General features: G+C 41.2%; 1 protein-coding gene across 2 annotated transcripts in view; it reads left to right on the top strand.

The window, feature by feature from the left end:
• Window positions 1-14544, top strand: part of LOC116051497 (plexin-A2-like) — a 95952-nt gene that overhangs the window by 65968 nt on the left and 15440 nt on the right. For both annotated transcript variants that reach the window (XR_004897563.1, XM_031301964.2), the window contains exons 15-22: window positions 3528-3664; window positions 4465-4632; window positions 6747-6840; window positions 10433-10672; window positions 11524-11667; window positions 12139-12373; window positions 12892-13034; window positions 14080-14348. Coding sequence is in view for 1 of the 2 variants with exons in the window: in XM_031301964.2 (XP_031157824.1) it covers window positions 3528-3664; window positions 4465-4632; window positions 6747-6840; window positions 10433-10672; window positions 11524-11667; window positions 12139-12373; window positions 12892-13034; window positions 14080-14348 (1430 nt within the window). In the remaining variant the exon portion in view is untranslated. The remainder of the gene's footprint in view (window positions 1-3527; window positions 3665-4464; window positions 4633-6746; window positions 6841-10432; window positions 10673-11523; window positions 11668-12138; window positions 12374-12891; window positions 13035-14079; window positions 14349-14544) is intronic.

The following is a 14544-nucleotide window of genomic DNA, read 5'->3' as shown; positions in this document are numbered from 1 at the left end:
GGTCTTTTCAAATGTGTATTTATTTATTTTAAACAAGTTTTACCAAGTGCTACTGCATTTAATAACACAGACACTTCACGTTCATAATGTTTTATATCTACATAAATTAAAAAGATAAATATAAAAGAAGAAAACACTCACTTTATGAATAAACTTTGTGTGTGCATGTGTTTGAGAGAGAACACCACAGTTTGCATAAAACAACATAAAAAAGGCATAAACAGTTGCATTCACTCGCAAGGTTGCACAATTTCTGTTACTTAGACTTATGTACGGGTTAGGGAGGGAACCCACGACACTTTGCCGACACGGCGCCTCTGTTGATTAAATGATTTAGCCTCGACTTAACGTTACTGTTCTTTGTACATTTTCAAATGTCTAACGAAGTTGGAAGTTCTTGCTGTAATTTTCAACCCGCATGTTTTGCACATTGCATCTATTTTTTTGTTGACCACCACATAGGCTTGGCCGATCTCTAATATTTTCATCGCCAGTCTGACAGGTTACATTGAATACGTAATTGCACATAACATATAATGGATCTGCGGAGTGGCTTTCACTTTCATCAATGAAACTACACCGGCTCGGCTGTCCTGTCCAGCCTCCTGCTTGGCTGAAGTGCTGACATGCTTCTGTGTTGATAGCGTCTTGCTACGATAGCTCGCCGCAGTATTTTTTGTTATATTCATCATTACAGTGGCTAATTATTCACTTTACATTTAAACCTAATGTTACACTAGTTCACTCAAGCACTCATAGCGATCTCCTTTTAGCGACTTCCTTGCTAACCACACAGGTGTTTAATGTTTACACGCTGTTATGAGCTACTTTAGTTTAGCAGTTAGAGGTGGTTTCTCTCTCATTCGCCGGCTCTCTGTTGATCTGGGCGTCAAATTTAGCTATTCCTATGCCTCCTAATGTGACAATTGAACATGTAATAACTGTCGTGTTGGAGGCAAAGCTCCGCACCAGGGAAACTCGGCTGTATCTCAGCCAACAGTAACGTTAATCGTTGCGGGCTGACCTCATGTAGCTCCCGTGGGTGACTACTGTCTGAAATCAGCACAGCCCATCAGGTGTCAGATCCATGGAAAAGGGATGGCAAACTGCTTTGTAATTAACATTAAGGATTTACAATTCATTCGTCACTCATGCTGATTACCGGGGCTCAGCAGGCGGACTTACCGCTCCCCCAGAAAATAAACAGTAGGACGCAGATTCTAAATAGTAATTCTGATAGTAAGTAGTCTTCATACTAGAGGTCGACCGATAGTGGATTTTACCGATACCGATAGCTAGGTTGGGCCGAATTTGCCGATAACCGATTAATCGACCGATAGTATTTATAACTTATACAGTTGACAAAATACATACATTGTTTCAAAAAAAAGTCCAGACGCTTTTGCCAATAATCAAAATAATAATGTCATATTTATTGATATTACACCCACAGCAATGCTACACAAGCATGTGTGTTGTCTAAAACAGTTCTCCTACATATTTGGAGTCATCCAGTGCAAAAATAAACATAATGAGCATTATAATTCATATAAAGGACAAACAGTGACGCCATTCTTCTCTGTAGAACGGTTTAGAACGGTAACAGACGATCTCTGACCTGGAGGGCTCTATCTTTCCCACTTTATACTATATATATATATTTGTTCTCGCTTGGATGCCCATATAAGGCGTAATGTGTGACGGACCTGCCTTCCCATTGGTTGAAAACATAAACAAAGGCATCATGGGAGATCCCCTTGTCGGTAGCACCTACTGTCTATGGGTAGCACGGAGTTAGCGGCAGAAATGACCGAAAACGATGAATTACGGACATCAAGTGGATAAATCTTGGATGTAACAGTTTGGATTTAATGCTCAACAACCCCGAAAAAAGGCACAAGTTCCAGGCTGGATAGAAAATCACCTGTAGAGGCTAGAAAGACACCAAAGACACCCCCGTGACGGCTAACTCGTTAGCTTTTAGCTGCAGCAATCAGTAAGTCTCTACGTTTAACTGTTATTAAATGATCTAAATATGAATCAGAGGTGCCGTTTGGGATCGTGGACGAGCCTTTAGGGTTCTGATTCTGACATTTGGGTCGGACTTGCGTTTATTTTTGTCAGTGTTTTAACCGCTTGAGGTAAGTTAGCCTACTACTAATGTTTAGCGTCATCTCAGCCTCGAAAGCAAACAAATATACTGTTGTGCTGTTCTTTCTCTACTAATGCAGCATCTATTCAACAAATTAATAACTTTATAATGATATGACAAAATGTACTGTATACATACCTTTTTGCTGTCGATGCTTTAAACGAGCATCTGATGTCAGCCTTCTCCGCACAGCATGTGCTCTCCGTGCAGCGCGCAGTAACACGTGTCGAAAATAAACACCAGGCATCAGTGATAGTTTTTATTTCGCCTCTAGAGGCCGCTATTGTAATGCATGATGCCAACAGACCCTTCTCTTCTCAGCTCTCGCGTACTGTGTAATGAATGACAGCGCGTGCTTCTCAGCCGCTCCAGCAACGGACGCAACCATCGGTATGGATTTTTGCCGATAACGATAGTTCCACCAATCAACTATCGGTGCCGATTAATCGGCAAAACTGATGAATCGGTCGACCTCTACTTCATACGCAAACGAAATTCTTTGGTGTCATCATTTCAAACTGGCACTTATTGACATAACTTCACTTCATGCTTCTCTCCGGTCCAGTGGATCTGGGAAATGATATGTTCATAAAGTACTGACTTGCTGGGAATTAATAGCGTTAGTTGATTCAGAAAATGAAAGGAAATCAATTTATTTGTAAAGCACGTTTTAAAAAAAACATACTTTTTAATCTGTGTTTGGAGAAAAGTATCTTTTCAAGTCAAAAGGCTCAAGTCCAAGTGAAGTCACGAGTCATTGGTGTTGAAGTCCAAGTCGAGTTGCAAGTCTTTCCTGAAATTCTCGAGTAGAGTCTAAAGTCATCAAATTTGTGACTCAAGTCTGACTCAAGTCCAAGTCATGTGACTCCAGTCCACACTTTTCCACATGCATAAACAATCCATGTATATACCTTTTCCCACAAATGAACTGGTATTTCTAAAGAAAGAATGTGCAATGAGAATGTGCACATTGTACACCTTATGCAGACTTCAGAACAGGTGTCACAGACAAGTACATTTTCTACTGTAAGTACAACATGAAGAGACATGCATAGATAGTTCATCATCATTACGAAGGTGTTTCTATAGGTGTGCTGACTATGTGCATTATTTTCATTTCATGGCTAATGAAAAGAATCATGTGGTTTATTGCACTCAAGTCAAGTATGATTTTGATTGCTTTTGAAGGTGCACTGTTTCATTAGTATTTTTCTTTTTGATAGGGGTCATACTTCATTAAACTATTTTTCTTTTCTAAAGAAGCTCTTTTGTCTACCTTTTTAAAAGTTTTGTTGTTACCACAACTTTTTTTTTCTACTGTGGTTTAGTTTGATCTATGTTGAATAAAAAGTGAATGAATTTTGGTTCTTCACAGAACCCTTCGATAATGGCGCTGACCCCAGGCAGAGGACCTGAATCGGGGGGCACCAAAGTCACCATTGTCGGGGAGAACCTGGGCGCTGGCAGCACTGTTAATGTGTACTTTGGTAATCAGACCTGTGAGCTGTACAGGTGAGTCTGACAACATAACTTCCTGATGTTAAATTATGCCTTGAACAGGATTTATGCTTCTGCGGGGGCTCTACGCTGATCTTACGCCGTAGCCTACGTAAGTAGCCTAGGGTTTATACTTGTTGTCTGCGTCGTTCAAGCATATCTCTTTGAGAGTATCAGGGCCGACATGTGTGTATGCTGGGGAAGCCAAGTGGACCAGTCACAGTTAGCGAGAGGTGCATGTCAGATTACGGCATAGGGTCCGTTTCTACACGTACCTATGTATATACCTACGGTACGCAGGACCATAAATTGGGCTTTACATTCCTTAAGACTCCAGATTCACAGACACTAACGTGAGACTGCCTCCGCACAACATCAAAGATTTAGCCTTCTCTAATCTCTATGAAACATAGTAAGAAATCACTGTATTTAAAGTACACTTTAGATACAATTAAGTGTTTGTGTGTTACATGAAAAGTCTTTATAATGATTTGTGAGAAGGTGATGAAACCCACAGCCGTAGGTATTGTTCTCTGTGTATTAATAGCTATCTATTTAAAGTTCAAAATGCCTCACATGGTAGGAGGGGTGAGGTGAGGAAGCCATTAGCTAGAGCACCCTCTAATTACAGTGTTCCATCCCTAATGTATCTGTAACGAGGAAGAGATGAGTCTGACTGTAATGAATCCTCTTCCCTCATGGTAATGTACATTGGCTCATAACTGTGTGAAGTCAGGGATTTGCCACTGCAGTAACAAGTGGGGAGAGTCACAATCAAAGGCATGAATAAATCGCTCATTTGGTGCTCCCACCAGGAGGACCATGTCGGAGATTGTGTGCTTCTCTGCGCCGTCTGTGACGAGAGCCGGGCCGGTGCAAGTCAGTTTGAGTGTCGACCGGGCCAACGTTCCTGGGAGTCTGGCCTTTGAGTACATAGAGGACCCCACAGTCCAGCGCATTGAACCCCTGTGGAGCATCATCAGGTAACACTAAGCAATACATTACGGCATATACGGTTCAGATACCAGCCACATGTCTGCACTGATACCTCACAAGGATGGAGGTTCATTCCCTGAACCTCTGTGTGGAGTTTGAACTCCTCCCAGCATAAGCGTAATTTACAACCCCCCCAAATATCCAATAATAATTTCTTTTACATAATACATTTGCACCATAAATTGATGCAGAAAAGGCACAAATTGTTGCAGAAAAATTAAGTTTGATATGCTCAAAATTTTAATTTTGCGCAAAAGTGGAGACCTCACCTTTTAAATTTGAACTTAATTTGAATTTTGAACCCAAAGTTACGCCTTTGCCTCCCAGTGTTCATGTTTTTTGTTTTTGTGATCTTGTTACGTCACACAGTCCACAGAAATGCAAACTTTAGGGCCTGTCTCACAAAAGCGATTTGCGAGTACTTACGTGCAAATTGCAAACGGTAGCAATTAACAAAAATTGTTGCTTGCAAATTGTGGATACATTTGGCAGGCCAACAGGGCTCTCACATGCTCATGGGTCGCAGGCATGGTGTTAGTCTGATTAGAGAAACGTGTAATAATTACTGCGAGATGAAGTGATCTAACTTTGTAAATTGCAGCCTGCATGTTGCAAATTTGAGGAACCAGGGCCCTGGTTGATTGGAGACTCTAAGTAGGTGTAAATGAGAGCTTGAGCTGCTCTTCGTATTTTCTGTTTTACTGCATTTATCTTAATGCCATCAAATCCAAACCCAACCGGTGTTGTAAACACAAACTGTGGATCTATTTATAGAAGTATAACATTAGTGGTACTGTGTGGCAAACAAAGACAGGATTATGCAAATAAGCTAAGTAAATGTGTGTTGAACAAAACATAGACAAGGACACTGATCCGTCTACCCATCTTATCTTTTTTCTGACATTATATTTATATTATAGTATTATTATATAGTAGTTTCCCAGTAAAAATCAAATAAGATGGAAAACCTCTCCTGCCTGCATGTGGTGGCCTGCCCAGTACAGATTATCGCTGCGCCAGGCAATCTGTAAATTAGGTTAAGGTCAGGTTTACAGGGAGAGTGATGCAAATAACTGAGGTGTTGTGGCTGTCAGTTATAACTAGATTTTTAAATGATATCAAATCAGTGTTCACAACAAGATGACTCACATAAATAAATAAAATCTGTGTTCAAAATAATACCTTTATTTATGCTACATTTCATTGAAATATGAAAACAGATTTCAGATGAATGTGAGTGCGATGCCGCGAATATTACAATGAAAGTGAACGTGCTGCATAAACATTTCTGTCGTGGCTGAAAGGTGTGTTACCTGTATGCCACTAAATAAAAGATGGCAGTTAATTTGGTGTCTGGTGGTATTACCCAGCACTACGTCCCTGCAGATTAGACTTCAGAGAGACACCCTGGCCCTCAGCCTAGTGACAGGAGGAGCTTTGTGGAGCGGCAATCAAGAGCCCTCATCATGAATGTGCAGTCCCACTATGTGGCCCTACAAGCTTAGGTATCCTTTGAAGTGTGAGAAGAGAGGGATTGGCACTCTGTCAGGCTGACTAGACTGGCCAGTTTTTTTTAAGCTATTTTTTCATCACTTCTCTCTTGTATTTTCCCCCCCTCTTTGTCTCTCCTTCTCTACTTTCCAATTCCATAGTACAGTTTTCTAAGCTCACACTGCAGCACAGGTTATACAAAGATTAGAGTGTTGTTCATTTTAATCACCTCTAGCACAGATATGTAAACAAGCAGCACCTGTATTCATGCTATGCCAGCCTCACAGTTATGGATGAATATAAAACAGCAGCCAGCTGGTTTGCCGTTTGATCTGGCTCTTCTGTCCAATAACAAAGAGCGAGCTACCAAGCCAGCAAAACCTCCTCAAACCTGCATTAATGCAGTTCCTCTGGAAAATGTGGGGTTTGCAAGTTAAAAAGATTGCTCTCTCTGCGGCCGTCACTCTAATTGAATCACGGTGAATCATGGTTTGCATTCATAAATAGGTCACCTGGAGCTGAAGTGGAGTGCTTGTATGTGCACGTGTACATGCGTTTGACCAACAATTTGTGTTATTTATGAATAATCTTGTTCCTTCCTTGCAAACAGTGGACACACCACTCTGACAGTGACTGGAACCAACCTGGATGTAGTTCAGGAGCCACGCGTCAGAGTCAAATATGCCGGCCATGAATCTGTCAATGTGAGTGCGACACTGACAACTGCTAATATACTGCACTCAACCTTTTATTGGAGTTGCTTACTCAAGCTGATGGAAATGTCACAGTAAAGTTGTTCTTTATTGATAGTTTGCTACAATTGTAAAAAGGTACATTTAGGGCTGTGTTTACTACCTTTTGTTTTACATACTGATCTGCAGTGACCATCTTGGTAAAGCATGTATGCAGCTTTAGTCACAAACCTGTTTTGCTTCTCCTGATAGGGTGACAGGATGTTTAGAGCTAGTTTAGTTTTGACTACAAAATATTATATAACTACAGAACTACCAAAGTGTCTCTGTACCAAACAGCCTGCAGGATGAGGAGCAAATTAACCAACAAGAGCTTATTTTCTTTTCAAAACCTCTTTATTGAAATTTTCAGCAAAAGAATCATTGTTATATCATACACACGTTATAATCATGTTATAAAATACACACCAATGTAGTGTCATATAAAAATAACAATGACAATAATAACAGTAATGAAGTAAGGTACCCCTAGCTTATCTAGAATATGTAGGCACAACGTCTAGAAATAAAGAAATACAACTAAAGATGTAGTTAAATTCATGAAGTCAGGAGTTATTTTTCATGTCAAGGGTAGAGTTAGAATGCATGTCATGCTATGTCCTTTGGGTGTTATGAAAGTATGTCAAAAATGGTCCCCAGGTCTTAAAGAATTTCTTCTCAGAGCCACTGACTGAGAAGCTTATCATCTCCAAGTTAAGGCAGGACTTTATGACTTGGAGCTACTGACTGAACACTGAAGTGTGGGCAGGGCAGCATCCTTCCATTTGAGGAAAAACTGCAAAAAAGGCAACCATGCGGCGCTCTGCAGATTGTCAGATGAAGATCGTCTCCCTCTGTAATGCCAAACAGAGCTATCAGAGAGTTCGGATCTAGAATCCGCTTTAAGATGTTGGATAGGGTATGAAAGACATCTCTCCAGAAATTGTGTAAGCAAGGGCCATACACAGTACTTGTGGATAAGGGTAGCAACAAATGAGCTTGAAATACTATGGCACAGTCTGATAGGCCGTAGTTTGTAAAACGTCAGCGTTGCTGTGTATGTTGAAATTAAGCCATACATAAACTAAGGTGTTAGACAGAGGTTGCATATAGAGAGGTTTCTTTCCAAAATGAGATTTTTTTTAAAAAGTGACATGAAAGTACAACTCAGTTTTGGGAGGTGATTTATGGTGCTGATTCTGCTTGCCTGAGCTCTTCAGGCAGGTTGTTTCAAAGTGATTGATTGTTCCAAATGTTGGGGCCCCGGTGGCATAAGTCCAGTCACCTTTAGCCTCTATTATTCCACTCTGGACCAGTCAGGGAATTGCCTGAGGATTTCAGACTGCACACTGGCTGAAGGAGGGTCAAAACGTATGGAGGGAACTTTTGGCTCGACCTTGAAATAGATCAATATATTCTTAAAAATCAATTCTAAGCAAGTTACAAGTGGAGAAATGCCAGATATGGAATGATAAGATTGTTTGCTTGTATCAGCAAAAAGGTAAATATTTTAAAGACATATTTTTTGATGCCAAAATAAAGATAGAAAACAAAATGAATATGATATGAAAGCATGAATGGCTTTGTCTAGCCCAATACAATATATAAAGTCAGTTTGGGAAATTGTTTGGAAAAAATTGTTCCGGAAAAATTGAAAATATCTATATTGTTGGCACAGCAGTGGAATGAACACTATATCTAAAGACAATAAAGCTCAGGTGGAAGCATGTGAAAGAAAACCAAGATGAGGCCACTAGGAACTTCAAATGTAATGTGTTTGAAGAATTTTTTTTTTTTTTTTTTTTTTTTATGTAGACAATGTTGTGTGTTAGAGGTATGCCCTGAGCTAAGTAAATGGTGCGTTAATGATGCCAGCCCAGAATGTGAGCCAGTTAATTAAAACGGCATGTTTTACAGTGTCACTGGCAGCACTGAGATCTGAAGGGATTAAAGCTGAACTTTAACCCGCATCAGCTGCTAAAAGAGGGTCATTGGTAAATTTAATGAGGGCAGTCTCTTCATCGCACATATCTCGAAAACATCACTGGAATTGCTCAAAAAATGTTTTGAATCACAAAAGCAGTTAATTGACTTGAAACAACTTTCTGTGAAACCTTAGATAATAAGTGAAGCTTAGAAATCGGCCTGAAGCTGGGGGAATTTAACAGATCTGCTTGATTTTGAGAAGGATTTTCAAGAACTGCAGAGGAAAACAGAAGGTGCATGCCAATTCCAGAGAGCTATTAGTTTTTGATAAAGTGATCCGTAGTGACAAAGAACTGAAAGAAGTTTTATGAATTTCATATTAACCTCATCAAGGGAGCAAGTGATTGGTTTTGTATGAAAAACAGTTTCTGGTAGATATGCAGAAAACATGGCTGAAAAACTTCCCCCTATTAACATATGACCCAGCTCTCTGGCATGCCTTTATGGCGTTTTTCCATTACATGGTACCTGCTCGACTCGCCTCGACTCTACTCGCCTCGACTCTACTCGCCTCGACTCGACACGGCACACTGTGCGTCCGTTTTCCATTGCATATTTTAGTACCGCCTCAGCGTGGCTGGTCGTCTGCCGGCTCGACGCACACACCAGCGCACAAGTATAACATCAGGCCACTTGAGCTTGTTTTACAGTTCTGTGGAGGCTCCACGCAGAGCTTTCACCGTAGCCTATGTAATATGTGGCCTGATGTATACATTTGTCAGCTGGTGTGTGCGTCGAGCCAGCATGTGTGTGTGTACGTAGGATACGGTGAAAACTCTGCCTGGAGCCTCTGCAGAACTGTAAACAAAAGCGGCGCCGTTGTAAACTGCCGTGACCTAACGTACACACACACAGAACGTCGAAGATGTGTGTTGTTGCCAGAAGACGCATTTAGTTTCTAAAGAAGCTGGAGGCAGCAAAAAAAAAAAACAGCTGGCTAAACTGTTTAAAAATAGCGGGTTTGTTCAGGACACCCCCGTCTGTCGCTTTCACGTCACCTTTTCGGCTCGCCTCAGCTCGCTTGGAACCTCGACTGAGGAGGTACTAAAAGAAGTACCTGTTTTTCGTAATGGAAAACCAAAAAAGGCGAGTAGAGTCGAGGCGAGTCGAGCAGGTACCATGTAATGGAAAAGCGCCATTAGTGTCACTACTTTAGCAATTGTCGCGGCAAAGCAGCTGTTACAAGCATAAGGTAAAGAGCAGACAGGTAAACATATGGAAGGGAGGAGGTAAATATGTGAAGAATACTGTAGCAGCTAATGAATAAGAGTCAGACATACAGATATACTTATGTAGGTTAACACCGCGGAGACCATCTGTATATTTATGTTATTACACAAGTTAAGACTCCATAAGATTCACAACATCTGGATGTTAAAAATGACTGAGAATAGTAATTCTACCACATTTCTGAGTGTAAAATATTGACTCTCGATTCTGCTGAGGACTTAGAAATCCACATTTGTTATTAATCATGCAGCAGACACTGTGAGCCATTGCATCATTAAATATGTGTATGATGTGGGTACCGTATGTGCTGTGACGTGTGTAAGGTTGACTGATTTGATTTCATCTGTAGGTGTGCAAAGTGCTGAACACAACCACCATCAGCTGCTTCGCCCCCTCTCTGAAGGCTGAGTACACTGCAGACCAGGAGACGATCAAACACGTGGACGAGTTTGGCTTTGTCTTCAACAACGTCCAAGCTCTCCTCACTTACAACAACACAAGCTTTGTGTACTACCCCAACCCTTACCTGGAACCCCTCAGTCTATCAGGTGTTCTGGAGCAGAAACCAGGTGCTCCCATCATACTCAAAGTACGTCTGACCTGCTACTGCGATTATGGTTTCTTTTTTTGATTTCACTGCAATAAACAGAGAGGAAATTCTAATACTATCTGGCGTTGACAGTGACATGTAAGAATATGAAATACATACAAGCTAGTCTAATGCCTCACTGCTGTCCCTTCAACCGTGAACAAATCTGATAAGACAATCTGCTACACGTAATATTTCTTAACATACGTTTATGAAATTAATTTAAATGCTTTACTACAAACGCTGAAACAATAGTGGACTCGTGTTTTTCATTTTTTCTGAAAAACTGAACTCCTGTCACAAAGAGAACATGGCTACTTCTTTTAGTTTCTGGAATAGAATTTTTCCATCTGCCTTTCACTTTTACGCCATGTGCAATTGCCTTCAACTCTGTGTGCCGTGGAGGAACAGCATGGCAGATTGCTTTGCATCCTGAAGCAATCTGCCTTTGTGAGGTAAAATAATTTAGCTGATTTCCTGCAGAATATGAGTCAATGGCTCACCGTGTTCTCCAAGAAGGTTGATTAAAGTAATTATACTAATGCCCCTAAATTGCACGGTAATAATCTATTGAGTTTAAAATGCAATACATGTGATCAGCAAGAAATTATGCTTCGAAACTGAAACTTCGTAGAAAAAACAGAAGGAATTGCAACGGGGTGAGTGTCTACTACATAGTTACTGTACAGTGGATACAATTTGAAAAGACAAAACAGTCTCATCGAGACCTTTGTTTGTCAGGATCCCAATCAATTACTGTTTACTTTTAGTCGTGTAAGAAAAAAAGTTTTATGTTTGATATATTGTTATGTTCTGCAGTTTTGTACAATGCTTCTCTAACCGTGTTGCAGGGACGCAACCTGGTGCCATCTGCATCTGGCGGAGCCCGGCTGAATTACACGGTGCTGATCGGAGATACGCCCTGTTCTCTCACTGTGTCTGACACTCAGTTACTCTGCGAACCACCGAACCTCACCGGACAGCACAAAGTCCTGGTCAGTCTAAAAACGTTTCTGCCTATCCGGCAGTTTTCTGTCAGTCTGTGCATCTGATCGCCTGTCTGAGTGGATGTGGGTCACTGTCTGTACGTCACTGTGTTTGTGGGTCACTGACAGGCTTTCAGTTAGTTGCTGGCTTTTCTGTCATTGTCACTCATGGTCTGGTGGGTTCCCAATTACAGCACATTGCTCTGCAGAATTACTGACAGGCAATCTTGCAAATAACGAGGGATAGCTATAAAAAGAAAGCTGGTGTGCCTGGAACTTTCAGGAATTGTTTTCTTCAAAGGCGTCCGTTCAGGAAAATGGTCCACATCTCTATTGTATTTGCCAATTAACTTCTTCAGCAACGCTGTACTGAATTCAGGCCAGCCTTCTCATTCCTTTTTTTCCTTTGTAATTTGAGCATTTTCAACACTGTTTTGGGCTTATTACTGTACTTACGCCTGTATTATAATTATTGTTCAGGTCCAAGTAGGAGGCCTCCACATCTCTCCAGGAGAAGTTCACATCCGGTCCGACAGCCTGCTCACCCTTCCTGCTATCTTCAGCATCACAGCTGGAGGAGGGCTGCTCCTCATCATCGTCATTATAGTCCTACTGGCCTACAGACGGAAGTCGCATGAGAACGACCTCACTCTGAAGCGCCTGCAGATGCAGATGGACAATCTGGAGTCCCGAGTGGCTCTGGAGTGCAAGGAAGGTGAGTGAGACTGATTGGAGGGATCGTAAATCCTGTTTTCTTAAAAGTCACACTCTCAAAAGAACGTCGGATTTGTAGATGCATTATTGCGCCATCGTTTGAGAACTGATGTTTTGGCTGATGTTCATTTATCTGAATGAATGAATTTTATTTACTTATATACATGTATATCGGCTGGGGAATGATTAAATGGTCATTAATTATAGCTTGAAAATAACACACCTAGCTACGTTTTGGATACCTGTATTTTGAGTTGCAATAAGGTAACAAAGTTAATTGAAAATGAACAACCCCACGATGAAATATACAGTATACTGTAAGATACATTATGTACTGTACAATTACTACAGACATGTGGATCCAAAAATGACTGGACGCTCTCTTTGTCATCATTTTACTGTTTTACAACGGTTTGACCATTTCAATCAGAAACAGTTGAGAAAGGGAACATCTTTTAGGTTTACTGTGGTGACACAATTGTAGGCAAAATGTTTAAGGCGCACCTGTGTCCCATGCAGCCTTTGCAGAGCTGCAGACAGACATCAACGAGTTAACGAGCGATCTGGACAGAGCTGGCATCCCCTACCTGGACTATCGCACCTACGCCATGAGGGTTCTCTTCCCTGGCATTGATGATCACCCTGTGCTCAGAGAGCTGGAGGTAAGGCAACCCCTGAAGCAGGGTTGCAGTACTTGAATCCAGCTTCAACCATTTTTCTGACATCTTGACCTTAGGGCTCTAGTATACTCCAAAATAGATTGATTTGGGGCTTGTTGGCAAGTGCTGTCAAACTGCTGTCGAGCAGAACAATGTGAGCAAATGTCAGTCTTTGCTTGTTGTTTGTTTGATGGCTCTTCCAGAGCTTGTGGGTTAGTTTGCCGCATCCCTTAGTATCAGTCACGCACCGATTTTGAGTCAAACTTTTCTTAGTCTCTGACTCTTAACTTTTTACATTCAAAACTTTCTAACTAAATTATTTGTCTACACCTGATCTTACACAGTGTATTTCATCACAATCTTTACATCAGGATAGTATTAGGTGTTTGTCAAATGTTTATGTATTCCTTTGCATCAATAAGCTGGATGTTGACGGATGAAGGATCTACATTTTTAGTTGATAAAATTCCCTAAGCATTATTGTTTTACATTTGTGCTGTGGTGTCCATTGCCTATTTTGTACTGGTCATAGGTAGGTTTTGTTTTATTCTCATTTTGGTCTCATCCTCAGCTAGATCCCTATGGATTGCATCTTGTCTCAAACTCAAGAGGACCTGGTTTTAAAAGGATCTTCGACACGGCTGAGATTGTTTTTACATTTTAAGGGATTAATTCTGTAGCACTTTATAACTAATTTTAAAGAAACTCTGATGACAAACCATTTGCCTTTGCAGTAGAACAACTTCTCTCCGATTGTATCCTGACTCATCAAAATAACAGGCCCTGTATTTGCTGCAGAAGAATTAAGCATACGCATAGTTTATGTGTTTTCTTGATAAACATCTTGATGAATTTAAAAGCAATCAACCAATTGTGTCCCGGTGGGGATGGATGTGTTAGCGATAAGCCTGTAACCACACCAGTGGTTCTGTTTTTCACTTATGCCTTGAGATTATTTATTCTGTCTTTATGTTCCTCCATCTTTTCCGATCCCTGAGTGAGCATTATCTAATGAGCATGTGCATCTTTGTCTGCATGATGCATGTAGGTGCCGGGGAGTGGACAGGCGAATGTGGAGAAAGCCTTGAAGCAGTTTGCTCAGCTGGTGAATAACAAGGTTTTCCTGCTGACATTCATCCGTACACTGGAGCTGCAGCGCTCCTTCTCCATGCGGGACCGCGGCTACGTCGCCTCGCTCATCATGACCGCTCTGCAGGGGCGGCTGGAGTACGCCACAGACATCCTCAAACACCTGCTCTCAGATCTTATAGAGCGCAACCTGGAGAGCAAGAACCACCCCAAACTACTCCTCCGCAGGTAAACCAGTAGTTTCACACGGTTGTGTTATACAGTACGTTTGGGAAAAATGCCTTGATGTTATATTCATCAACAAAGGGTTAAAGTTATGTCACTCACGAAGCTCAGGTTTAGGCATCTAGCAGAGACACTCACAAGTCTATGAGCTAGAGTCCAAGTCAAGGCTCAAGTCTCTGAGCCGGACTGAGCGAACGAC

Source organism: Sander lucioperca, chromosome 6 (assembly GCF_008315115.2).
Source record: "Sander lucioperca isolate FBNREF2018 chromosome 6, SLUC_FBN_1.2, whole genome shotgun sequence".
NCBI lineage: Eukaryota > Metazoa > Chordata > Actinopteri > Perciformes > Percidae > Sander > Sander lucioperca.
The sequence above is the reverse complement of the archived record's forward strand: the minus strand, read 5'-3'. Positions and strand labels throughout refer to the sequence as shown.